The sequence below is a fragment of the Siphateles boraxobius genome, unplaced genomic scaffold (assembly GCF_051911475.1).
Source record: "Siphateles boraxobius isolate OS27281-9 unplaced genomic scaffold, OSU_SipBor_1 29, whole genome shotgun sequence".
Lineage (NCBI taxonomy): Eukaryota > Metazoa > Chordata > Actinopteri > Cypriniformes > Leuciscidae > Siphateles > Siphateles boraxobius.
Window position 1 is genome coordinate 3385582 of NW_027508908.1, and position 27172 is coordinate 3412753.

Below are 27172 nucleotides of genomic sequence, written 5' to 3' on the forward strand. Positions count from 1 at the left end.
TCAGAGGTGAAAGAATTTTATTGTTCTGGAAAAAAATAGATAAAACAATATATTCCATTTGAAAGCTATAAAAGTAAATATACTTTACTAAAATAACAATGAATCAGTAGCCACTAAGAAGCCCTTGTTTGCATACATTGACAGAAAGGAATACGTTGGATAGAAACACTTCTTTCTATGACCTTCCATCATGTTCAAACAAACACATCTCATGCAGCTAGATGCAAAACATCACAGGCCACAGCAAACACATCACCGTGTTCCCCATATCATTTTTAATAGCAACCCGATGACATCAGAAAGAAAATGTGAGTAAAAAACAAAGTTTTACAGCATGTGACCTTCCTGTGAATCAAAAAGAGGGATTCAATTGAAAGCGACAATGGACTCAACGGAAGAACACAGCTGTAAGAATATTCACATTTGCTGGATTTAAACAATTAGAATCCCATAACTAGTACACGTCATACATCACCCAGTAGTTATTGCTGGATCACATCCTCAATGAAACCCCATGTCATTCTAAGAGAAATCTGCCCCAACCCCCCCAATGTTAATTAAATTTTTGCTGAAAAGCAGCTGGGCATGGCATGCTCATGCATGCCTATTATTAATAAGAGAAATTTTTATGCCAAACTTGCTACTGTACATAAAAGGAAAACCGTTGAAATGGATTCAGGAGGTGCGAAAATGCGTAACGTCCGATTTGAGCGTGGGCTGAAAGGGTGAAGAAACAAAAGGGGTTAATCAAGTTAAAACCTTTTAATGTATTGGGCTTGTAATTGTCGGTCTGGTGTTATCTCTACCATCTTGAACCCGGACGAGCCCCCAATTCACAGGCTTGTGGTGGCTCTTTCTGAATTGAGCTCTGTTCTATAGTGAGCTGTTGGTGGGCATTTCATATGCTTAAACTAGTGAATTTGATCCTAATTTGTTTACTTCCTTCAAGTCAAAATGGCAAAATAACATGGTCTAGACACGAGCAATTATACTTAAAAAATATATAAAGAAAGTCAAGTCTTTCATTTATTTAGCCAACTACTCAATCCCAATCTTATAATTTACTTTTGTCATTTAAAAAATATAAATTTTTGAAGAAAAACAAAACTTGTGCACATCTGGAGAAGCAAACCAAATAAGCAAGTCTGTAAAAATAGGACAATAATAGATTTACTCGTATGAGATTCAGGATGTGCTCTTCTGTGGTTAAATAAATGCGAGAGCAGCGTTGGTTTCCAGTTCTCCACAGGTTTAAAGTGCAGTGTCAGCATACAGAAAGCCTGTAGCCTCTGTAGTTCCCGCTCAGACCAGACTGAAGCCCTCGTACTGCTCCACGGCTCGTGTGAGCCGGTGCCGCAGGGTCTCTTTGGTCTGGTAGCAGGGCATGTCCAGCATGTTATAGCAGGTGTGAGCCACAGGAAGGTAGTACTCTTCCGTAGCAGTGGACTGGAGGACGATGCGTAGACTGGCCATGCCGTGGATTGGGATGCGGTCACTGCCGGTCAAGAACACTGTTGGGAGGACAAAAACAACACTTATTTGGTCTGCGTTCTAAAGGCGCAGTCACTTCAGCACAAAGAAGATCCATTGTGCATGAAGCAGCGCCCACACAGGAGTTACTTTCAAGTCAAGAAGTGTTTATGGAGAGGAGGTGCACAAGATATAGTTCTGGAGTACATTTCAGGCTGTTTCATATCATATATAGTCAATAGCACAAACCATTATGCAGTTGTCTCTCACTTACATAAGAACTGCTTTTTTTTCTCCAAGGGAAACTCATGAAACACTTCCCAAAACATCTGAACTGTTGGGTGAGATGCAGAGAACTCGCCCTTGTAGGAGGCATTCTGGTAGAAAAAAAAAAAAAAACGCAAGTTTAATATGAACACTAATAGGGCGTTGACTGTGCTCAAGTGCTGCAAAATCGGTCCCACCTTCTCCATCTCTTCCCAGTTGTAGTTGTTGTTGCCCACCACCATGGCCATGAGCTCAGAGGGCTGGAAGAGAGAGAGGATCTCCCCACCACAGACCTTCAGGAAACCGCTGGAGAAAGCCGAATACAGCTCCTGTACGGCATCGCTGAAAACATACTGCAGATACGCCTGGACAAACTCCTTCCTGAGAGAGGGACAAACAAAAAAATAAACATAAATCTTCTAAACACAATTTTATTAATAATTTTTTTCATTAACGTTGCAAAATTTTCATTGCATTAACTTTTCAAGAAATTCTAAAATAATGAATATTATTATGTAGTTGGATCATTTGTTGTATTGTCTTTGTGCTGGTTTAAAAAAAAATTATATTAGTCATTTTTTACTAAAGATGATGCTTGTTATTTAATGATGATGCTTGTATTAATAACAAATCTGTACTAACTAATGAGAATCTAATCACAGGAAATAATGAGGAAAAAAATAAAATTAAAATAAAGCATATCTGCTGAATGTAATCCAATGCACATATTTACAAGCACTCACGTACCAGACCGAGTGAATTTAGATTGATAATCTGAATAAAGGCCTGTAATATCTTCAGGTCATATAGCAGCATCAGGTTTGCTGAAGATTGTGATCTGAGCTTGTGTGTGTGTGTGTGTGTGTGGGAACGGGCCTTGATTTGAGCTCAAGATGATTGGCCCTCCGCCTAATCTCACCGTCAGACAGCCGGATGCATGCACATATGCAAACAAAACACAGATGCATGATCCAAACACTTTCGCCATTTTCTTAGACCCCTTTTCTATTCTTACAATCTCAACTTAATGTTTTACCTGAAATACACACGGCAACAATTCTTCATACATCACAAATGTGTGTGCATTTACATGTTTTTTTTTTTTTGGAGGGTTTGGACGGGATTGGATTTGTGTTGATGCAGTCCCATCTGTTCCTGCAGCTCCCGCTGACAACACACCTACACACACACACACACACACACACACACACACACACACACACACACACACACACACACACACACACACACACACACACACACACACACACACACACACACACACACACACACACACACACACACACACACACACACACACACACACACACACACACACACACACACTCTCTCCCTCTCTCTCTTTCTCTGACAGACACTGAAAGATGGAGCACAGGCAGGAACAACATGACCTTTTTCAGAGACTCTATATTCCTAACAATCGCACCTGTTGGTCTTGTCCACAGCGACGTTCTTCCCACCCTGAACCAGCTCCTTGACCTCTGTGATCCCATAATACTCTCTTGTAATCTGTGGACACAGTTGTTACCATTATTTAAAGTCAATTTCAGGCCTAATATTGTCAAAAGCTTGAAACATACTGAGATTGTTTCATCTCTACTTCCGCCCATCCCTAATTCTAAATCATAAATCACAAAAACATCTGTCGAACATCGTTCTATCATCCGACGGGAAACGTTGATGGGACATATGGCAAGGTAGCAAACTCTCCTCATCTTCCACATGTAAAAGCGCACACATCCGAATAACCGTCTCGGCAGCATGTGTGTGATATCAAGGATAGGTTCAGTTGAATTTGTTGATTTGCCAAAACAGTGAGTTGTAAATTGCTCTATAATATGAATCAGTTATCAGTCACATACATCGAATCAGAAAAATGCTCTTGACTTGATGTGGCTCATTTGAGGGGGTCACGTTTAATTTGGTGTCCAGTAACTTACAGCAAAGTTCAAACAGAAGGTCTCCTCCACATCACCCTCGTAGTCCAGCAGCTGCTGAAGACTCCTGCAGAAAGATGAACACATGACAAAACATTTACTGAAATATCCATTTTTCATTATGACAGATGCGTAAGCCGAACTATTCATATTATCAATGTCTCCTTTTATCTCTAGAGTCATGGACAGGCCTTTAATTGTCTTTCTCTCCTGTAATCGCAGCTAAGAGCTCACCATCTGCAGGGTATAAGAGCAAACCCCTGGCTTACCCGAGCAGGCACAGGGCCGCACATCATCTCCTACTTTTAACAAATACCACTCTTCTGCCTATGACATTATACACCACTTATAAATCATGATGTTTGCTTTTATATAAGCAGGCAGTCGAACTCAGAAAAAAGATTCAACTGAGGTCTCAAAACAAGGACTAGCACAGGTTTATAGCTAGCTATATGAATACATCAACTTTACGTTTAGAATTAGTAACATTTAAAGGTTTAAACTTAAAATTGAAACTTTATTGCCCTTTTGAGTACTGAGGTTTGTTTCCACCAGTCTGTTGTGATTGGTCTACTCTGCTCTGATTGGTCAGATTACCCGGTCTGTTGTGATTGGTCCACTCTGCTCTAATTGGTCAGATGACCCAGTCAGTTGTGATTGGTCTACTCTGCTCTGATTGGTCAGATGATCTGGTCTGTTGTGATTGGTCTACTCTGCTCTGATTGGTCAGATGACCCGGTCTGTTGTGATTGGTCTACTCTGCTCTGATTGGTCAGATGACCCGGTCTGTTGTGATTGGTCCACTCTGCTCTGATTGGTCAGATGACCCGGTCAGTTGTGATTGGTCTACTCTGCTCTGATTGATCAGATGACCCGGTCTGTTGTGATTGGTCTACTCTGCTCTGATTGGTCAGATGGCCCAGTCTGTTGTGATTGGTCTACTCTGCTCTGATTGGTCAGATGACCCGGTCTGTTGTGATTTGTCTACTCTGCTCTGATTGGTCAGATGACCCGGTCTGTTGTGATTGGCCTACTCTGCTCTGATTGGTCAGATGACCCGGTCTGTTGTGAATGGTCTACTCTGCTCTGATTGGTCAGATGACCCGGTCTGTTGTGATTGGTCTACAGTGCATGATACAGCCCGGAATTACTGATGGCTCGTTTCAGGCAGTTCAGAATGGGATATTTCTTTTGGGAGACAATAACTCAATTTATCCTACACTTTGATCTTTAAAACTTTGCAGACCTTTTACATTCACAAACAGCTATATTACACACTATATGAAATGGAATATATGAAAAACCATAATAGGGGCACTTTAATGCTGCTATCAGTTAACAAATTAGCTTTAAATTAAACAGCAAATTAATTTGTGAAAGTGATAAACAACACAAATACATTAAATAAAACCTAAATTCAAAATTCAAAACTCACTAACAACACTGGCCTATATTTGCCTACTTGCTATTTTGAATCAAATAAGTTGAGTATTCTCCTCAGTTTCATGTTGCTGTAAATCTTGTTCCTTAGCTGCTGATCAGATTAAAACTGTCCACGGATATATCCAACAATTTGGCAGGAGTGTCAAACACATCTAGCTAAGAGAAAGCCAATTAATCCTAGATCCTTTTAAACGCATTAGCACACAACAAAATCGTCTGCCATGGAGTTGTAATTGCCAGGTCGAGGTCTGCTGATAGCTGTTTTCATAAGGTGATATGACTCATGAAATGTGGGAAACTGCCTTGAAGACGCAAACCACAAACACGATTACAGGCTTGAACCGGCCATCAACTCTGAGCCGGCTGGTCTCTCCTTCTGCAACCATTTAGTGGTCTGATGGTGACTCACAAACTTGAGCAGTTCAAAAAGCTTTTTGGGTGGCTTTTAATTAATGTTACATAAAAAACAACCTGTTTATGTAACCAAGTGGCAAAGGACACAGAGCGTAGGGCAAAAAACAAGACAAAACAGTTCCTCTTCACTGGTCTGTGCAGTCGGTTTAGGACTTCGATTTCTCAGTAAAGCCTCGGGGGTCACAGGAACTCCATTGATTTGGTCTAACGAGGGCAGTGATACAGTGTTCAGTGGGAGGCCGAGTTGATTTGATCAGCGAGGGATGACTTTTAGTGGAAAAATAACAACATGTTGCCTACAAGAGCTAAGTGGTACAAGTTTAGATACAGGCAGGCTTAATTTGAACAAACTGGATCCGGCACCTCTGGAATACCTATTTTAAAGAATTTCCTACCTCATATAGAGAGCTACAGTGAATTATGGCTTTAATTATGGTCTTTATGGACTACGTTTATGTCATTTTTGAACATTCGTATTCATGACAGAATTTTTCATTTCTGAACAAACAATCCCTAAAAGTAACCCCCGAATCTTATTTTTTTCATGGAATTTTTTGGAGTTTTATTATATTGACTATCAAAGATTTATATGTGCACATAATTATTATTTTTGTTTTTTAATTCATTTATCAATATCTCTAGTCTGATGACAGGTTTACTGGCTCGCCCGAGGGAGGGACAACTTGTCACTCACATGAGATCAACAAATAGCATTCCAACACCATCCAATCAATTCCCGATTAATAAAATCATTGTTCAAGAAGCCGTTTAACTTGGATATATGTCACTGTATGGAAGAAAAGAATATCACATCTTCTATTTCATGCCGACTTTAAAGACAAAGACAAAAAAAGCATCATGTTTTATACCTTCCCTCTGTAGGCGAAAGCTCTTTCAGGTCATCCAGAGTGGGCGAAACATCCAGAAGCTTCTTGTAGAGCACCAGGGGAAAGTGCAGATCCACCACAGTAGAGTTATAGATGGCCAAACCGCAAATGATCCCAATCAAGTGGAACCAATTGTGCTCCACAAAACACTGCAATGCAAACGCACGCACATGAGTTATACATAAAAATACTTCTGCATACCAATGCCACCAAGACTCCTTTATCTAAAAGCCATCTTTCCTTTACAACCCTTTAATTATCCAAGAATGTTTGTCAACAAAATAAGATCTCGCCAGCAGTGAAAGTAAATTAAACTCATTAAACTCTGTACAATCACGTGTACTCCTCATCTTAGTCTTGTTTTGTACACAGAAGTGCCCTTGAAGTCATCCTGCCATAGAGAAATCCAGCAGGATCATCATGTTTGCATGAAAACAGCTGAGCTGTCCCAGATTTTTAAAAATCACCAGGCCGATAAGATTCTCTGTTGATGATCTCAATCACGCAGCACTTTGACAAACACCTACTGTATAGAGAGCATTAGTCCCTGCTCTTTTTTTCAGCTTTTTCCCCAATGTTTTTTAAAACAAAAAAGTCTTTGTCAACGCATTATAAACTATGAACCAAACCAACCAGCTACGAGGTGAATCACAACATTACAAACTGTGATGTGAAGCAAGTATTTAAAAAACGTAAAAAAACAAACAAAGGTACTTTATGGCTTAAAGGAATAGATCACCCAAAAATGTCTTTCTTCTGCTGAACACAAATGAATATATTTTAAAGAATATCAGTAACCAGACATTTGATGGAACCCATTGACTTCCATAGTAGGAGAAACAAATACTATGGATGTCAATGCGGTACATCAACTGTTTGGTTACTGACATTCTTCAAAATATCTTTTGTGTTCAGCAGAAGAAAGAAATTCATACACGGTTGGAACAACTTGAGGGTGAGTAAAAAGTGAACTATTCCTTAAAGTGAGGAAAAGAACTACAATAAAAAACGATGAAGAAATATAAAAGTATTAATTTAAAGGTGCTGTATGTAACTTTTTCACTCTACTAAAGCATAAAAATACCAAAATATGTTTGCATATATTGAGGAAACATGCAGAGTTCAGATACTCGTTTCTCTGAAAAACACTTCTACAGCCAGTTATTTTACTTTGAAATGTGGTTTCCAGTCTGGAATGTTTGTTTTTGTTTTTGGTCTGATACTGCACGTTGCCAATTTGCCAATTTTCTTTGTCCATTGCACTCGTTCCTGTTACGTGTCCTTAAACTGGCAACCCGTGTGTGCGCCGGCGTCGAGTCTGAGGAGGAGGGGACAGGAGCAGCGACGATTTCCGATATTTTGAATTGGACTGCAGTACCTATTTTAACCACTAGTTGTCATTCTTACAGACTAAGCTGTTGATTATCTCTATAGAAACAATGTATTTTAAGTGTTTTGTAACATATTTTGACAGTATAGCAAGTTACATTTATGTAATTTGTAATTACATCATTCACGGTGCTCCATGGGAATGGGTGTTCCCTGCAGAGAGCTTTTTGATTGGTGGAATCTTCTGTAGTTTTTCACCACAAATTCAGCTTTTGAACAACTATTTCAAAAATAAATACAAATAAATCTGATAGATGGCTTCAGTAAACTCAAAACAAACCTCTGAACTCACAGTAGGTCTGTCTTAAAAATCAATTTCCAATCAATCAAAAATTAATTTTTACTTCTCAATCCTGAATGTTGCACTCTATGAAGGGCATAAGCAGTTCGTCCTTCAGGCTCAAATATTTCAACTGATATTAAGATTTTTGGAGTACCCTGCATATGCAATTAAATTCTGTTTTGAATTCACGTTATATCTGGGGCATTTTATCACGATAACTCCAAAAAAAAGTTGCAACCCCTTTTCATTATCTTAGTTTAATGTTGAAATCTTTGGTAATAACTAAGACTGAACTCACTTTATCAGAGAACCACAGCAGATTGGACTCTGAATACTGGGTGAACATGCCGTAGATCGGATCCATCAGCTCTTTCAGCAGGAGCAGGAAGAACTCCTTGGTGACTCCTCCAGCATCTACAGCTTCCTCTCCATCAAAGATAACCTGCAACGATTAATATGTTAGTCAAACTTATGTCTAAGTAGGCGGTTCTTGGCCAAAATATGCTACAATGTGGACTAGAAAAAATTAACTCTGCGCATTGTGCAATGGGATGACAAAGACAAACCTTGAGTGGCTTCTTCAAGTCTACGTCATTGTAGACTGTGAGCTCCCGCAGAGCATCACTGACTAAGTGGTTCCTGCGTACGTGAAGAACCAGGAAAGGGTTCCTTGCCAGCAAAGGTTCCATCGTCAACAGCATGAAGACATTGTGCAAGTTAGCACCGCTTACGGCCATCTGTACAGTAATGAAGCAGGCAAAACAAGTCAAAGAGACTGAATAATAAAAGTCAGATTCATAAACCCTGTGTATTTTTAAGAGATGGTAATAGTAATATTCATGCAAAAACATCCTCTGTATCTGCTCTGAAACCAATGGCAAATCATGTTTTTGCCAGGCTGTAACTGTAACATGTACTAATGTAATATGTCAGCTTTAACTTCTTAGTTTAATAGGAAACATTTTGTTTGTCAAAACATAACATTTTTTGAAGATAAAATGTATAATGCTCTGAAATGAAAAAATAGTAGGAATAAAATACTATTTGTAAAAGCTAACTATATTAAAGCTAACAAACAAAAGTTTGCTGTCAGTAAGATTTCTTTTTAAAATAAATGACTACTTTTATTTAGCAAGGACGAACTAAATTGATCAAAACTGACAGTAAAGATATTTATAATGTTACAAAAGATTTCGATTTTAAACTTTTTATTCATCAAAGAATCAACCGTTTTCAACATTGATATTTAAAATGTTTCTTGAGAACCAAATCAAACCAAGTAAAGGCTGCTGAAAATGACTTCGTTTTTTGTATTTTGTATTTTTGATCAAATAAATGCAGCCTTGGTGAGCAGAAGAGACTTCTTTCAAAGCATTGAAAAATCTTACCGGCCCAAAAACTTTTAAACGGTAGTGCCAGTCAAAAACTTGAGCAGTACAACAACAATCCTAAAAGTTGGGTGTTGAGTTGTGTTATTTCTTTTACCTGCATTTGCAGCTCAGCATCTGTTTGCAGCACGGTTGTCTTGGCTTGCGCGTTCAATATGAACGGATAGGCACATAACGTGACAGAACCCTGGGAAATAAGACTCAGATGATCAAGCTGAGACCATCACAACTGTCTAAAAACAAACTGATATTGAGTTATTAAATCAACAAACCTGCACTGGAGGGTATCGCATTTTCTACAATAAGACAAAACAAGAACATATGTTAGATTCTGAGGTACTTTTATTTTTCAGCTTGGAATGATCAAGATTTGAGGTGTCTGTGTGAAACTATAACGTTTTGTGTACATAGTGGGGTCTAGTTCATGTTCACATTAACTTAAGCTATGCTTCCATCCACCTATTTATATGCACATTTTGGGTTATCGCATAAAAAAAAACACAGGATGGAAATGCCAAGATGCAAATAAATTCTAAAAATATGACTAAAAAACGTAAGCGCTAAATTGAGGTGGATCATTTTTTTGTTCAATAAGTAGACGTGTATAAACTATTGTGGGAACACAATTTGCAACTTTGGATGGAAGCAAATATATAAATTCATAAATGTTAATCTACTATAGGCCTATATGCAGCAATATACGCACAATATCAGCTTTGCGCAGAAACCATTTGAGGTAGTCTTCCTGGATGTCCACCAGGGTGGTGATATCAGGGATGTAGAAGTTGTTGTATTCCACATGATGGGCTTTCAGATTTACCTGCAGCAAAATACTTGGATCCATCACTAACAGTAGTTTATCATTCAACAACGCAAGCTAAATTACGCAAGCATGTCTGAAAAAACATGAAAAACAGCAATTCAGCTGGGGAATATTCAATCAAATAGCTTATTAATAAGTAGTTTATCATTTAATCATTAAAAGCGAGATCTGTTGTGTGGATTTTGGTCGTACCTTGTGTAGTTTCTCCAGCAGTCGAAGGGCGGCACTGGTGTAGCTCTCCATGAACACAGGCACCAGAAGCGCCTTCCCGCCAGTCAACAGAAACACAACGATGCTTTTGTACATCTCCACTAGTCTGGAGAAAACCTCGCAATCCATCAGAGACCACCAGTTATCTGAGAAACAGCATACAGATTCATTTCAAAAGCCTTTTTGATCTTGGACTTTGATAAACTTTGTAATGAAGCAACAGTTAACGGTGTTTCTAGGCAGTGAAACATTTTGGTGACGTCATACCGAGCACTTTGCTAGGGTTGGCGTCCAATCTGAGGATGGCCATGGCTAGAGGGATGGTGAGAGAGATGTAGTTTTTGGAGTCCTGGAGAGCGGGACATTGAGACAGGATCAAGTAGATCCGCATGGCTTCCACGTCAGGAGGAGAGCAGGGCAGCTGGGGGATCAGGAGACTCTCAAAGCTCTTTGTGGCCTAGAAGAACACATTTGAGAGAGGTTTCTAGTTATAATATATATATATATATATATATATATATATATATATATATATATATATATATATATATATATATATATATATTGATCAAAAGTGACAGTAAAGACATTTACAAAAGATTTCTATTTCAAATAAATGATGTTCTTTTGAACTTTCCATTCATTAAAGAATCATGAAAAAAAGGATTTACACAAAAATATTAAGCAGCACAACGGTTTACAACATTGATAATAATAAATAATGTTTCTTGAGCATCAAATCAGCATATTAGAATGATTTCTGAAGGACAATGTGGAACTGAAGATAGTAATGATGCTGAAAATTCAGCTTTGAAACAGGAATAAATTACATTTTACATAATAATAAAATAATAATAAATATTTCATAATAATTCTGTTTATTATGAGATTCCTCAAATAAGACAAGTGTACCAAATTTCACCCAGTTAAAAAACAAACAAGGCTTTAAATGTTTTAGAAACTTGATAATGTTCGCAGCAGAGTAATTGCCTTCCAAATACCCAGTGTATTAAAGACCTAAATAAATGATGAGACAATGGTGACATATCAAATCACACACACCTGCTCCAAAAGTCTTGCGAATGCTGGTTTCATCAGCACTTCAAAAAGCAGCCGTACAGCATTCAAATCGATGCCAGGGACTTTGGGGTTTGTCTTGAAATGTCCGTCATCACTGTGAAAACAGCAGGTGAAAATTAGTTTCCAAATGCTGGTTTGCAAAAGGATATGAAATCTAATACTGTACAAATCTAATTTACTTATTTAGGATAACAAAAATGGTGTGCATTGTCTGAATTAGTTACTATATTATTTCAAACTATTTGAAAACGTATAACATTGAGATTTAGTATATCCAAGCAAGGGTGGGTCAACAGATGAGCAAATATATGGATCTGAGGTGAGGAGATTTAAGGCCTTTCCTCTGTCGCTCTGGTGGGATGAAAGCAGGATCACATGCTGGGTGTAAATACAGCCTGATGCTGATCCTTGCACTACAGACCAGTGTATTTTAAGCATGTCAGGGTAAGATGGTTGATCTATGATAAACGACTCTTCACACACCAAGAAAGGTTTTTAAAACCAGTCCTGTTTGAATGAGATGGCAAGATGTGTTTAGCCATAATACAGTTCAGTTCAGTTCATCAATCTGACTCATTTAAATCCGATTCAACTAGATCTGAATAATCTGTTTCATTATAATTCAATTCAACTGCATTTGACCAATCTGATAAATTTCAATAATATATTGTATTTCTTCAATCTGAGTTTTTTTAATTCAATTCAACTGGATTTGATTATTCTGATTCATTATAATTCAATTCAGTTAAATTTAATCAGACTCATTTAAATTAGATTCAACTAGATCTGAATAATCTGATTCATTCTAATTAAATTCCATTGCATTTGGCCAATCTGATTCATTATACACTGAACGAAATTATAAACACAGCACTTTTGTTTTTGCCCCCATTTTTCATAAGCTGAACTCAAAGATCTAAGTCTTTTTCTATGTACACAAAAGGCCTATTTCTCTCAAATATTGTTCAGAAATCTGTCTGTCATCTGCCCTGTACAGTGAAAATTGGGATTCATCACAATTCAAGTGGCAGACGCCATTGAATGTGAGCATTTGCCCACTCAAGTCGGTTACGACGACGAACTCGTCAGGTCGAGACCCCGATGAGGACGACGAGCATGCAGATGAGCTTCTCTGAGACGGTTTCTGACAGTTTGTGCAAAAATTCTTTGGTTTTGCAAACCAATTGTTGCATCTGCTGTACGGGTGGCAGGTCTCAGACGATCTTGGAGGTGAAGATGCTGGATGTGGAGATCCTGGGCTGGTCTGGTTACACGTGGTCTGCGGTTGTGAGGCCGGTTGGATGTACTGCCAAATTCTCTGAAATGCCATTGGAGACAGCTTATGGTAGAGAAATGAACATTCAATTCACGGGCAACAGCTCTGGTGGACATTCCTGTAGTCAGCATGACAATTGCACACTCCCTCAAAACCTGCGACATCTGTGGCATTGTGCTGTGTGATAAAACTTTTAGAGTAGCCTTTTTAGAGTAGCCTTTTACTGTGGCCAGCATAAGGCACACCTGTGCAATAATCATGCTGTCTAATCAGCATCTTGATATGCCACACCTGTGAGGTGGATGGATTATCTCGGCAAAGTGCTCACTAACACAGATTTAGACAGATTTGTGAACAATATTTGAGAGAAATAGGCCTTTTGTGTACATAGATAAAGACTTAGATCTTTGAGTTCAGCTCATGAAAAATGGGGGCAAAAACAAAAGTGTAATTCAATTAAGTTGAATTGAATCAGACTAAATTAAAACCAATTAAATTCAACTGCATTTGACCAATCATATTAATTTTGAGTAATCTGATTTATTTCAATATGATTTAACTAGATTTGGTCTATCTGATTCATTTCAATTTAGGTGGATATTTTTAATTCAAATTAAATAGATCTAATGCAATGAGTTTGATCCCATTCAATTTGTAGAAATAACCCAGTCAGCAGTGCAAATTTCTACAGAAACCTCAACTCTTCAGCTCTTGATTTAGACTTCATTGTGTGCAATGAAGTCCATGGCACCATGTGTCGCTCCAAATGCCCGCCAACTCTGAGTTGGGACATGTGCATAGCAGAGTTTTAATCAAATATCCAAAACCGCATTATAAAATGAAGACTTGACCTCACAACCCATAATACCCCGTCTGAACGCCAGCGACACCAGTTGTTCCTTATGTAACCAGATAATCTCTTGAAATGCAGTGCAGATTATGAACATCAAGGACTGCATCCGTCAGAATGAGGTTTCTAGAGTCTCTTGTCAGAAAAAGATACCCATCGAGTCATGTTTTCTCTGAAAGAGGGACTGCTTTTTTAAAGACAGAGCTGTAACCGGGAGCCCTTCGGGTGCCTGTGAAGAATTTGCCTGCTGACATTAAGCAGAAGTCACCTATGGAAAAATCACAAGCGCTCTACTCTCCATGGTGTCACCCCGTGAACATTTGCTTATTGACATGGCATTTACATTTAATTAGATTGGGAATGCATGGGAGGAATATTTTAACTGCTCACCTTTGGTCCAAAAAGCTGGCATTCCAACATGCAGTTGAGGACATCAGGAGTATGATGTCACTAGAAGGGGAGGGAAGAGGTTTAAGATCAGCATCGAAATCATAACAGATACATTATATACAGTGTAAAAAAAAGTTGATTTTTTTTTTCAATTTAATATCTTCTATCACCTCTGAAATTATTTATTTTCTGCTGACGTAAAGCCTGCATGGCTGGGGGGGATAACTAACCAATATTATCCAAAAAAAATCGGCCCAACATGTTTTATGTGACCTGATCAAAACTGTTCCAAAAGTCTGTTTTTTGGGGGGTTTTTTAAGAAATTGACACTTTTACTCTGCAAGGATGCATGAAATTTATCAAAAGTGACAGTAAAACATTTATTATGTTACAAAAGATTTCAGATTTCTGATGAAGTCATACACTTACTTAGTGATGCTTGAATCGCTGTTGTCATGCAGCTTCATCCTCCAGCTGTCCAGACTCTCAGAATTAATCAGAGCGATGCTTTTGGTGGTATTCATGATACGGAAATCCTCAGGAAAAAATGAACCCTGTTCTCAAACACACAACGCACACACTTAGAAACGTGTATTTCTAGAATATTATGACCTCAGGGCAAAATTACCTCTGTGTAAAGAAGTGTTTCAGTGTTAATTGGGCAAATTCCTAAATTGTCCTACACAGTAACTAAAGTAATAAAATAATACAAATCACATCAGTGGCAAAGCAGGCAACATCATTCTTTCTGTTGATCCTGAAAAACCATTACAATGATGTATCGGCGCCACCATGTGGATAAAAGTAAGTACTGACCAATCAACCTTGCAGTTAAGATTGATCAAATAAACATCAAATACATTACATAAAAGCCTACAGTATGAGCAGGTACAAACTATTCTCAATTCATGAGAAGATATTGAGGAATACACTGATTTATTAATCATTCTAGTAAAGTAATTGCATCCAAAAAACAGTACAATATCAGTTGTGGTGTTTCAAAGCAGCAACGTTACCTCCTTAGCAGACAACAACAGGAAACTGTGATCACCTCCACTGTGAATTGTACTGACGGTGTAGCGCTCGGGTTCTGTAGAAAAAGAACGTAAAAAATGGGTCACAAACCAAACTACAGATCCTGTAAAATGGCGCCTATTAATATCTGACTATCCCTGTCAATCCAGGTAGTTCATTAACATTTAGCTTATCATCACTTGGTTAGAGGATTTATGTAATCCATACAGAATGTGACACGATGGCAAGGTGATCATATGTACGTACTTGTGTATGTGTTTCCATAACACAGGGGTTGGATGTTTCTGACAGGAAGTGGGCTCTTAGCATTTCCTCTGAGACCTGTGCCCAGCTGACCATGAGTGTTGCAGCCGAAAGCGTAAATCAGGCCTGTGGAGGGCACGAATGCCAGGGTGTGGTGCCTGTGACACACACACAGAGGTATAGTGTGAAATATCCCATCTCATTCTTACCTGATGACTGCATGCATAATGGTATACAAAAGTCAAGTCGAGAGTATTTTAATGTTTAATATTACAGCCTGGTATGGTGACTTAGGAGCGAGGCATAAAAATAAGTTGCAGAAGATAGTGAGAACGACAGGAAAAATAATAGGAAGCCAGCAAACACAGCTTGATAAACTGTATTTGCTGGCAATACACAAGCGCAACAAGGGTTGTATCTGACTCCACACACCCACTTAACGCAGAACTTGTTCTGCTTCCATCTGGAAGAAGGTCCCAAAATATCTTACAAACGTGTTTAAACATTCCTTTATACCAGTGGCAATTAGAATATTAAATCAAGGGTAAGCAACTATTACCTTATAAAAAAATGTATATTTATATATTGTGTCTGTGTATAACTTCAGCATGGTATAAATATATGATATAATCAAATGAATGTACATTCATTTATTTTTAAACTGTATTTTTTTTTATTGATTACTGTTTAAAAGTTTGGAGTCGGTAAGATTTCTTATGGTTTCTTATACTCAAGGCAGCATTTATTTGATCAAAAATAAAGTAAAAACAGAAATATTTTGAAATATTTATTACAATTTAAAATACCTGTTTTCTATTTGTATACATTTTAAAATGTAATTTATTCCTGTGATGCAAAGCTGAACTCTCTGCATCATTACTCCAGTCTTCAGTGTCACACGATCTTTCAGAAATCATTCTAATATGCTGATTTGATGCTCAAAACACATTTCTTATCATTGTCAATGTTGAAACAGTTTTGCCGCTTAATATTTTTGTGGAAACCATGATATATTGTTTTTCATGATTATTTGCTGAATAGAAAGTTCAAAAGAACAGCATTTATTTGCAATAAAAATCTTTTATAACATTATAAAAGTACTGACAGTCACTTTAGGTCAATTTAATGCATCCTTGCTTAATAAAAGTATGACCCCAAACTTTTGAACGACCCTGTAATTAATACACAAAAGCTACACAAAAATACAAAAACAAAAAATGATGTGCATTACCCATACAGTGTCAGTATATTTTTGGACATGACAAAAATGAAAGCTCACACTTTTAACCAAAAACAGCACATCAATCTGAAACAGATGGACACAGAATTGTACATTTACTTACCGCCCACAAGCGATCTGAGACACCTCAGTGCCCATGAGCTCCATAACTCTGCGTGGAAGAGGCTCGTTGTTGGTGGAATCGTGGCCCAGCTGTCCTCTTGAACCGTTTCCAAATGTGAACAGACCCCCTTCCTGAATCAAACACGCCACAAACAGCAATGCTTCAATGCTCAAGATTGAAAATGAAAAAGAAAATTCCATAGAAAGCTAGTTCAACAGAAATTCTTATCAACAGTCACTAAAAAAGATTAAAGATTAAATTAATGGATTGTTCAAATAACTAGCAATTTGTCTCTTTCTTCAAAATTGTACATATTTTAAAAAAAGATTGGAGAATGTGTTTTTCAGCATACTGCTATAATTTGGCTGTATGATCAATACCTTTGTCAAGGCAGCGGTGTGTTCATCTCCACAGCTGATGTACACCACCTTCTGTGACCGCAGGAACTTGATGTGGCAGGGAACAGCCCGGTCTATGAGATATCAGACAAAAATATGAGGCAACGTTAGGCCAGTCTTTTAAAGAGGACCTTTTATATCCTTTTACAAAGTCCTAGTTTTGTTTTTAGGGGCTTACTAGAATATATTTTCATGCTTGAATGTTCAAAAAACACATTTGACATTGTTGCAGCACCTCTCTTCCCACTCTGTCAGTAACACTCTGTTTAGTTCCTGTCTCTATGAAGCTCCTCATTCTGAAAAGAGCAATGTGCTCTTTGGTACAATGGTGCTCTCTGGCGGGAATTATTTAAATGAGGAATATTGTGTCGTGTTCGTTCCCGGAAGAAAACTCAAGACAAGAATGGAGGTGTTTCAGAAACAGTGCGCACTGATATAGGGTATAACTCCCTTTGGAGTGACTTTATGGTTTGTAACTTTGCAGACCTTTTTCATGCTCAGCAACATTACACACTAAAGAAAGTAAAAAAGCATAATAGGTCCTGTTTAATCATATTCAATAACAAACAAATCCTGAAGCAACCCAAGGTTTGGCGCCTTGCTTCAAGTTTCAAGAATCGTCAGTTTCAGCATTCAAACCGACAACCTTTTGGTTCACAGACGCGTGTGTGCTTTACCTTGCTCGTCATTGAGGCCTAGTTGTCCAGCGCCGTTCTTCCCCCATCCGAACACAGCTCCAGAGAGGGACAAAGCAAAGCTGTGGTCTCCTCCAGCGCTGATGTGAGCCAGTGGGATCCCACACAGAGATTTGAGCGGTTGAGGAGACAGAGTGCTCGGCTCTCCCTTCCCTAAACCCAGCTGCCCACTGGAGTTCTCTCCCCATACGAACAACTGACCATCTGAGAAGAGGAGGACAGCGGCAATCTTCTTTTACTGACACAGCAGAAGTACAACAGAAAACAAAACGACTCAATCAACAATGGAATTCATCTGCTCTTACCTTTTGAAAGTGCTATGCAGTGTTGGTTGCCACACATTACTTGTGAGATTCGATGCTCGCACAACTTTTTAATCAACCTAAATAAATAATAATAAAAAGGTATACAGAAAAAATACAGAAACTTATTTAAGAAGTCAAGATCTGGACTACATCTATCAACATTCACCAGGTTAATGCAACTCCATTTTAACTATAATGATGATGATGATGGAGAAGTAATAACCATTCAACATATGTAATTGATGATTAGGTTCACGTGGAATGTAATTTTTTCTTCTTCAGTTTCTCTACCAATTGTGGGGGGAAATCTGTGAAATTCTATGGAACGGATTTAACACTTTGATTATTAATTATTAAATTGTAACTCAATTCAATTAAAATCAAGGATTTTTTAAAACTTCATCATTCCCAATGATATTATATAATTTTTGTATAATAATGAAAAAGATGTATTTTGAGAGAGTTATACATCTGTGCAAAATCCACTGCAGAAGGTATTATATAAATAAATATTCATATTCTAGAGGTACTTTGGGCATTACCACATTTTTTTCCCATACCTTATACACGGATTGTGGAGGGAAATGGTAGTATTCTCTGTAATGGATTAACATTTTTTTTATGCATTAATTATTTAAATCAATAGAATATTAAATCATAAAAAGAAAAGAAAATCTCAATGTTTTTTTCCATCAAAACAAAAACAATCACTCTCGATTACTTTGATTAATTTTAGAATAATTAAATACATATTTTTCAAATATAATAATAATTTTATATTATTATGTGTTTGAAGAGTTACACATCTGTGCAAATAAGATAGATGGTACATCAACACTTTCTCAGCCACTTTTGTTGTCATAAATTTAAAAAAAGGCATATTATCAGGACAGACATACAGAATTATGGAAAAGGGTCAAAGGTTCAAGCAGGTTGACCAGTGAATGTTATGCAGCAAAGGGCTACATATGGTTCAATTGCCCTGAGAGTACGGCACTATTATTGGCAGCTGAAAGCATTATCAAAGCATCCAAATATTTAATAAAGAAATTCCTGATTTACTGACTGGCCAGGAATCTCACAGTCAAATCCCAGTGGTCTTCATCACATCATAAGATGTGAAACCAAATAAACAACCCTCAATTATTAACTCGCTCTGTTTGTATTGTGCTTGTGAAGTTATTGAAAAAACTGAGCTGACAAGTGACGGATGTCAGGAAATGCTGTTTCATCTGTTGTGGTTTATGCAGCAATACTAGAGCAAACATCCAATCCACAATAAAACAGAAGAGGTTTCAGTAATAGCACATTACAACTATCATTAAGTCTAAACCCCTGCGGTGAGGAAGGTCCCATGCAGAGACCCCCTCACGAGGTTAGGAGCCAATTAAATCCTCATTAGATTACCCTATCTAGAGCAGCCTTTACAATGCAAAGGAAGTCAAATATGAAAAAGCATATCTACCACAAAAAGGATATATTTGTTGATGTGGTTTAAAATGCTTTTACACTAGAATAAAAAAACAGGTTCTCATGCAGAGCCGACAAAAACAAGATGTGCATTAAAGCAGGGTTCCTAGAGATTTTCCATTTCAAAATTCAATACTTTTCCAGACTCAAATTTCCAAACCTCTCTGTAGATTTTCAGACCATATTCAAAGTGCCCCTATAACGCTTTTCTGAATATTCCCTTTCATGCAATGTGTAATGCAGCTAATCTGCAAAGTTATGAAGACGAAAGAGCACACGATAAATAAAGTTATTGTTTCTCAAAAGAAAGATTCGACCCTGAACAGCGGAAACGAGTCCTCAGGAATTCGAATCCCGCTTCCCTGACGGCTACACGACACTGGTTAACACATTTGCCTAATGGCCACCTATGTTCTACGTTGTACGCCGGCGAACAACTTGACCCGCCCTCAAACACTATAGCTGGTTCTTGTTGTGTATGTCGAGAAGACGCTGTTTTCTGCTCTGCAAAAGCAAATTCTCATTGTAAAAACTTCCAAAGGATGAGGATGTGAAGAGCCTGGTTAAAATTACCACTGCGATACAACAGCAGTACAACCTTTTGTCGAATGCTTCTCAAATCTCCATGAAGTATAAATTAGGTTTACAAAACGCTTATCCATTAAAGATGGGACAGTACCCACTTTATCAGGAAGTATGATTATTTATTGATATATTTTCTACTAGGTGTTCTACTAGCGCATCACTGAGAAACGTCCTGCTCAAGTCGTGCTTGCGATGGAGGTTCGGGTTGAATAACTAGTTCTTCCAATGTTTCATCATCGGACTCGAGCTCAGATTGATATGGTAAAATCGATAACATCATTACTAGGCGCACTTCCATTACAGATTTGCGCAAATCTTTACATTTTTTGCGATTTTTTCTAAATGTCGACAAAATACGAATGCAAAATGATGGCGTTTCCATTAACCGATGTTATGCGACTAAAACTTCATTTTTTCCTCTCACGATAAGTCATTCCAAAAATCATGGCAACGGATGTTGGTAGGTTTATGTATCTCCCATCCACCGCACTGGCCATTATTATTAAAAGGAGACGTATGTGTGTTATATTTGAGAGCGGCACATGAGGTGTTTCTGGGTGTTTCTCCCTCATTTCTGCTTGAAGGTCTTGATTGTGGCATTTCTTTGAGGTTTAGAATCCAGTATTCCTGTAATTCTTTTGTCTTTTATGAATTTAATAAAGAACTCTGTCTCGTGTTCTGTCCAAACATACAAAACATCTAGGTCAGCTGACCTGTAAATGCGCAAAAACTGTTTCCATTGCAGTTTTGCTAAATATTTCTTTTTCGAATTTCCTGAAAAGCCACCTCATGCGAGCGTAAAAACCTTTTTGCGATAAATGGGAGTTTTTGGGAAATTGACATGTTTCCAATCGGCGTATTTTCAATTCGCAATTACAATTTGCGCAATTTGAAGGGTAATGGAAACGCAGCTACTGTCTTTACAGTGTGTACAATCGCTATAGGGCGTTTAGCTTCCGACAAGCACTCTAAGTGGTAGACCAATCACAGCAGACTGGTCCGTCTGGCCAATCAGAGAGCAGAGTGGACTCGCGACAAGGAGGGATTTAAAGAGACTGAATCATGGGACCTGCGTTTGAGAATCATTGAAAAATGTGGTCATGTGCAAAGTATATTATGAGAAAATGAAAGCGTTTTTTTTGTAGGAGACCCCCAAAGCAAAAATAGTATTTTCAGCCCCCCAAAAAATGGTTTTAAGCCAGTTATTTATATCTTTTGCTGTAGTGACAGTAGACATAGGTTATAGTATATATTAAACTAGAAATTGTAATGCGCAAGCATTCAAAAAAATTCCCGTGCCCATGTGAATAGTTTCTCGAGGGCACAAAAAAGTTTCTTGTGTGCATGCGATGCAAAAGAAAGTCTAAGGGGGGATAAATTACTATATCGCATAAAATACTATATCTGATTTCATGTACATGTGAATTCGTGAACGCACAGAATTCTTTTGCATGCTTACGCATTACAATTTCTAGGTTTACATATACTATAATAACCTACGTCCTTTGTGTGTCCCTGTCATCTTAATATGAAGAAAAAGAGAGCATTGATGCACATGAATTAATAGAAATCTAGGCCTATTTGCTCAAGATTTGGCTTTCCTCTCATACCTCTAATATCAAGGCCCAATGTCCAATTTAATGCATCCTCTGTGGCGGTGGAGAAACCATGACATGAAATGGGTTTTATGGTTTCTCGTGCGCACACGAAAGTCTGTATATTTTTTTTATTTTTGCAAAGGTCCTTTTAGAGGCTATGTAATACGATGCTAAGAATATCATGAGAAGAAACTCAAAACGCTTATAACCTGCCAGCCACAATCATTCAGTTGTGTTTGGCAATCACTAAAGAATCACTAAACGGCTGCCATGAAAACACACTTCTTGTATGATACATTTATTTTCATTAAATTCTTTTGAATTCATTAGATTTTCTATTCTAGAAAACTAAATAGGGGCAATAGTCTGGAAATGCAAATATTTTTCCATACTCAGCTTTCTTTTTTCCATACTTTTCCAGACCTGGAAATTACTCAAATCTAATTCCAAACTGCGTACGAACCCTGATTAAAGGGATAGTTCAAACTAAAATTGTAATTCTTTTATCTTTCAGTCACCCTCATGCCATCCTCGGTGTATACATGGATGACGGAGATAAAAATCTTTGTTTGTGAAAAATTTCAAGAAAACTCTGATTTCGACATAACGAATGTGGTTCACACTCACAGTGGACTTTGTATTAGGTGTTTTAATCGGACCGCTGTCATTTATAATTTTATCAAACATTTGTATTTATTTCTGAAAACTTTGCATTAAAAAAGTGCTGTTTTACCTGGGCACACGGACCGCCTCTTCAGCCGTCCCCAGACCGAGCTGCCCTCCTTCTCCGGCCCCCCAGGCGAACACCTGCCCCTGCTCATTCACCGCCAGAGAGTGAGACTGACCACATGACACGCCGGATATCTTCTGAGCATCCAGAGCTCCAACCAGCTCTATGAGTACACACACATTCAAAGCCATCAGATGAAAATATCACACTCCCCGCCTTGATGCTTGCGTAGACATCACTCATTTCCTGTCTATAGATTGGTGGCGGGTACTGCTAGATTCGTTTTGTGCAGCAGAAAGTTTGTGATGGCTATATTGTTTTTGACAGATTAAAATAGTAAATCTCCCTGTACACTATACCCTTCAAAAGTAAAAAAAAAAGAAGAAATAATGTATAATTTTATTCAGCAAGGACGCATTAAATTGATCAAAAGTGACATTTATGATGTAACAAAAGTTTTCTATTTCAAATAAATGCTGTTCTTCAGAACTTTCTATTCATCAAAGAATCCTGAAATGAAGGATTTCCACAAAAATATTAAGCAGCAATACTGCTTTCAACATTGATAATAATCAGAAATGTTTCTTGAGCAACAAATCATCATATTAGACTGATTTCTGAAGGATCATGTGACACTGAAGACTGGAGTAATGATGCAGAAAATTCAGCTTCGATCACAGGAATAAATTACATTTTAATATACATTAAAACAGAAATTTTAAATTGCAGGGAGAAAAAAAATCACAATATTACTGTATTTTTGACCAAATAAATGCAGCCTTGGTGAGTAGAAAAGACTTATTTTAAAAAAACTTTCTGACTCCAAACTTTCAAACAGTGGTGCATATTCAGAGTGAAACCAGAAGAAGGCACCTACTGAAAGTGACCAATCACACTGTTGGTTTGTGTGGCATCAAAACAATGTGACATGTAGTCTTTCATCATCTCATCAAGATGAACAATACAACACTGGCTTAAAGGAAACCGAAAAAAAAAAAGAAGAAAAAAAAATCCCCTTTGGCATGTGAATGTGTTAAGATGAAACTGAATGCTGACTAAACCAAAACAGCATCAGAAAAAACAAACAAAACTAATTCTCCAAAACAGAAAGTATGGTGACATTTTGAAGTGAAGCTGCAGTTCTGATGGAGGGGGGGGGGGGGGGGGGGGGTTAATTTTATGCTTTACACAGTAAATATTAGCAAACAATAAAGAAGAAAACGTCAGCAGAATGCATTTCTACAATCCAACCCTTTTATAAACACAATACTGTTTGGTTATTTTCTGATTGATAATTTTGGTCACTAGTTTTTTTACTTCTTTTATACGTCCCTCATACCAACTCACATTACAGGGCCTTGTACTGAACTATCCAGGCCACATCATTAGGTTGTTGCCTCATTTCTGAGAATAATGTCAATTTCGATTTTAGGTGTGTGCCAAAATGTAATGTGGTCACATTGTCACAAGACATGGGACATAAAACTTCAGGAGGAACATGAGAAATGAATGATATTTAAACGCAAAGTGCTACATTCATTAAAAAAGGCAAAGATGTGCAAAGACCATAAAACCTTTATTGCATCAATTATTATATTTATTTTTATGTTGTAACTATTGTTATTTCTTTTTGTACTATGGACCTTCCATTTTGAGTACTGAATTAAGTCATTATCATTATTATGGCATTGCATGAAAAGAAACCTTACATAATGCAAATATAGGCGTGTCCTGAAAAAAATGTGAGAATCATCAACAAAATCTGACTGTTCATATCTAATGCTTGGGGCATAAGCACGTCCCGAAATATCATATTATTTTTTATGGTATTGAAGCATAATAAATAGGTTTTAAATTTTCAAATAAAATATCTGTGGAATAACAGATGTGGTATGAATATTATAATCTAAGCATCATCATCAAATTCTGAACGTTCAAATCTAATTGTTGGTGTATCATACGCACACCTGGAGCGTCAGTGCCATGTTCAATACTGTATGTTCAAATTGAATGTATGAATTGTTTTGGGGCATAATAAATGCGTCCTGAAAAATCATATTACATTTTTTAAAACATACTGTATTATAATTCCGAACATTCGACTTTTTTAAAAATTTGAATGGAATTCTGGAGCATGACTGCCATGTTCCATGCCATATGTTCGAAATGAATTCATGGCAAAGGTACAGTAGCTTCTGAATATTAGAATTACATTTTGTAATATTCAAATATTCAAATCTAATTTTTGAGCATCGTCAACAAATTCCGAATGCCCAAATCTAATTGTTGGGCATCATAAGCATGTTATATAATATAAATCTTTTGGAGAGACATGAGCATTCTGAACATTCGACTTTTTTGCGCAATACTGGCGCGTTCTGAAAGTTTGATTCAAATTCTGGAGCATCACTTTCATGATCCACGCAGTAAAGTATGTTCAAATTCCGGTTATGTCAGTTACCTGGCCTGCATCCTCGCTTGTCATGGCCCAGCTGACCGCTGCTGTTGGAACCACAGGTGTATACGCTCCCATCATGCAACAGGAAGAGCGAGTGTTGGCTGCCGCATGCCACTTCTTTAAGACCCCTCCCATCAAACATGCAACAGCTCCTCGGCTCAAAGAAAGAAGCCTCTGACGCACCGATGCCCAGCTGACCCGAAACACTGCTTCCCCAGCACAGCATCATGATTCACACATAAAGAGAGAGACAGATGGAAGGATCCGGAATAAGGGAGAGCTCCTAGGCTGTACCGCCTTGCCGCCTCCGCCTGTAAATGACGGATCTGGAACAGAAGAAAAAGTCTGGCATTAGAGACTGGGAAGCAAATAGGTGAGAACTCAGTAGAAGGGAAGGGAAGAGGTCACACACTATTCCTGTAAATGACAGCTAGTGTGGAGGGCCAGATACTTGAGACTAGAATCATAAGATCAGCAGATCATAAACAACCTGGTGTAGTTAAATAAAACATTGATTTACAAATCCAATTGTCTACCGAATTATCACAATTGACTTTGTGACTATGTGGAATGTACTAATATGTACTAATAAAAGTGTGCATTTATTGACATAAATAGGGGACAGTTATTATTTGACTAAACCCACCTACACGCATTAAGTACATACTGGGAAAAGTGATGAATATAAACATTACTAGAGATATAAAATCAATAATGAATGTCAAAATTATTTTATTGCACGTTCCAAAAGTTTGAATCAAATTCTGGAGTCTGTGTCATGTTCCATGTGTTCCATTTTCGTTCAAATTATAGAAAAATTCTAATTGAGAGTTCAAATTAATGGGCATTATAAATAGGCTCTGGGTCAGACTGAACGTAATTTCTGCTGAATCATGGGCATGTTCTGAATATTCAAATTTAAATTTTGAGTATCATCAACAAATTTCGCACGTTCAAGTCTTACTGGGGGCATCATAAACCTGTCTCGAAATATCATATTAAATTTGATCTGATATTAAATTTAAAGTGGTATACTCGTTCTGAACATTCGATGTTATGTGCATTTAGTGGCACGTTCTGAAAGTTTGAAACGAATTCTAGAACAGCACTCTCATGATCCAAGGTATAAGTTTAAAATGATTTTATGGAAAAAGTAGGTTGTGAAACATTAGAATACATTTTTGGAGCATTATAAATGGGTTCAATCTAATGTACGGGGATTAAGGCACAATTTGAGAAACACTTTGTGAGCATCATCCACAAATCACGCACCTTCGAATTGAAATGTTAGGGCATCTAGGCGCGTTCCTAAATATGTTATTAAATTGTTAGGCGTTCCGAACGTTCGACTTTTTACGTATTACTGGTGCGATTTATGGGCGTCAACAGTGCATTTCAAACGCTTTATTCCAAAGTGCCTATAATGTCTAGAACTGCTCTAGGTTGGTAGCTCACTCACTACTAGGTTTAGAAACACAGCTGATATCTTCCATATGTGGGTCCAATCTGTCCAATATGAGTTCGGCCTGTAAGAACAATCCTGACATAATTCACTTTCATGTAACTCAAAACAAGCTGTAGTTCATTTACTGCAGACATTAATGCTTAAACATCCGACCAGACTGTCAATGTGTTAAATACAGTAGCAGCTACCTCAATACTAATATTCAGGATAATGCCAGAACAAACTGACAACGCAGCGCACTGCCACTCAATAAACTCATTTTCTATCACGCAAATGCAATTCTCTATCTGACACAAGTCAAAAACAAACATGTTCTTATGTAGCAGATAGTGTTACCTGGTAAAATCCATTTCGTCTCCTGTTTATTTGACGTATATTACTGAAATAGTTTCAGTTTAATGGTTCCGACAAAAACAAGGAAGTTACGACTCAGATTACGGAGTCACTGGTGATCACGTGACTCTTGTCAACCAGCTGTAATTGCGCTGGAGTCAATAGAGGGCGACACTGAGTATAGTTTTGCCATTTTGTACATGTGTTCCTGATGTGTCCATTTTTATAGTTTATAAACAAACATGCAGTGTAGAAGATTGACTTGATGTAAGTGCTGCCTTTAGTCAACGTATACGAAATAGAAAAACAACAAATAAGATCGAAAAAGAGACAAGATATGCCATTGATATTATACATATAATGATATAGCCTACTACAATACATTT

General features: G+C 37.6%; 1 protein-coding gene across 1 annotated transcript; it reads right to left on the reverse strand.

Moving 5' to 3' along the window:
• herc3 (HECT and RLD domain containing E3 ubiquitin protein ligase 3) lies at positions 1-26940 on the reverse strand. Its single transcript, XM_077246121.1, has 25 exons — positions 26790-26940; positions 24992-25314; positions 22534-22693; positions 18148-18224; positions 17825-18046; positions 17130-17221; positions 16750-16880; positions 15410-15564; positions 15145-15218; positions 14558-14682; positions 14129-14188; positions 11595-11706; positions 10800-10989; positions 10515-10678; positions 10206-10319; positions 9772-9795; positions 9597-9686; positions 8678-8848; positions 8410-8553; positions 6422-6588; positions 3699-3762; positions 3185-3267; positions 1935-2118; positions 1745-1847; positions 1-1511 (listed from the first exon to the last, which is right to left on the reverse strand). Exons 2-25 carry the CDS (start codon positions 25215-25217, stop codon positions 1303-1305), a joined length of 3141 nt encoding a protein of 1046 aa, XP_077102236.1. The 5' UTR covers positions 25218-25314; positions 26790-26940; the 3' UTR covers positions 1-1302.
• Positions 26941-27172: the final 232 nt, after the last annotated feature.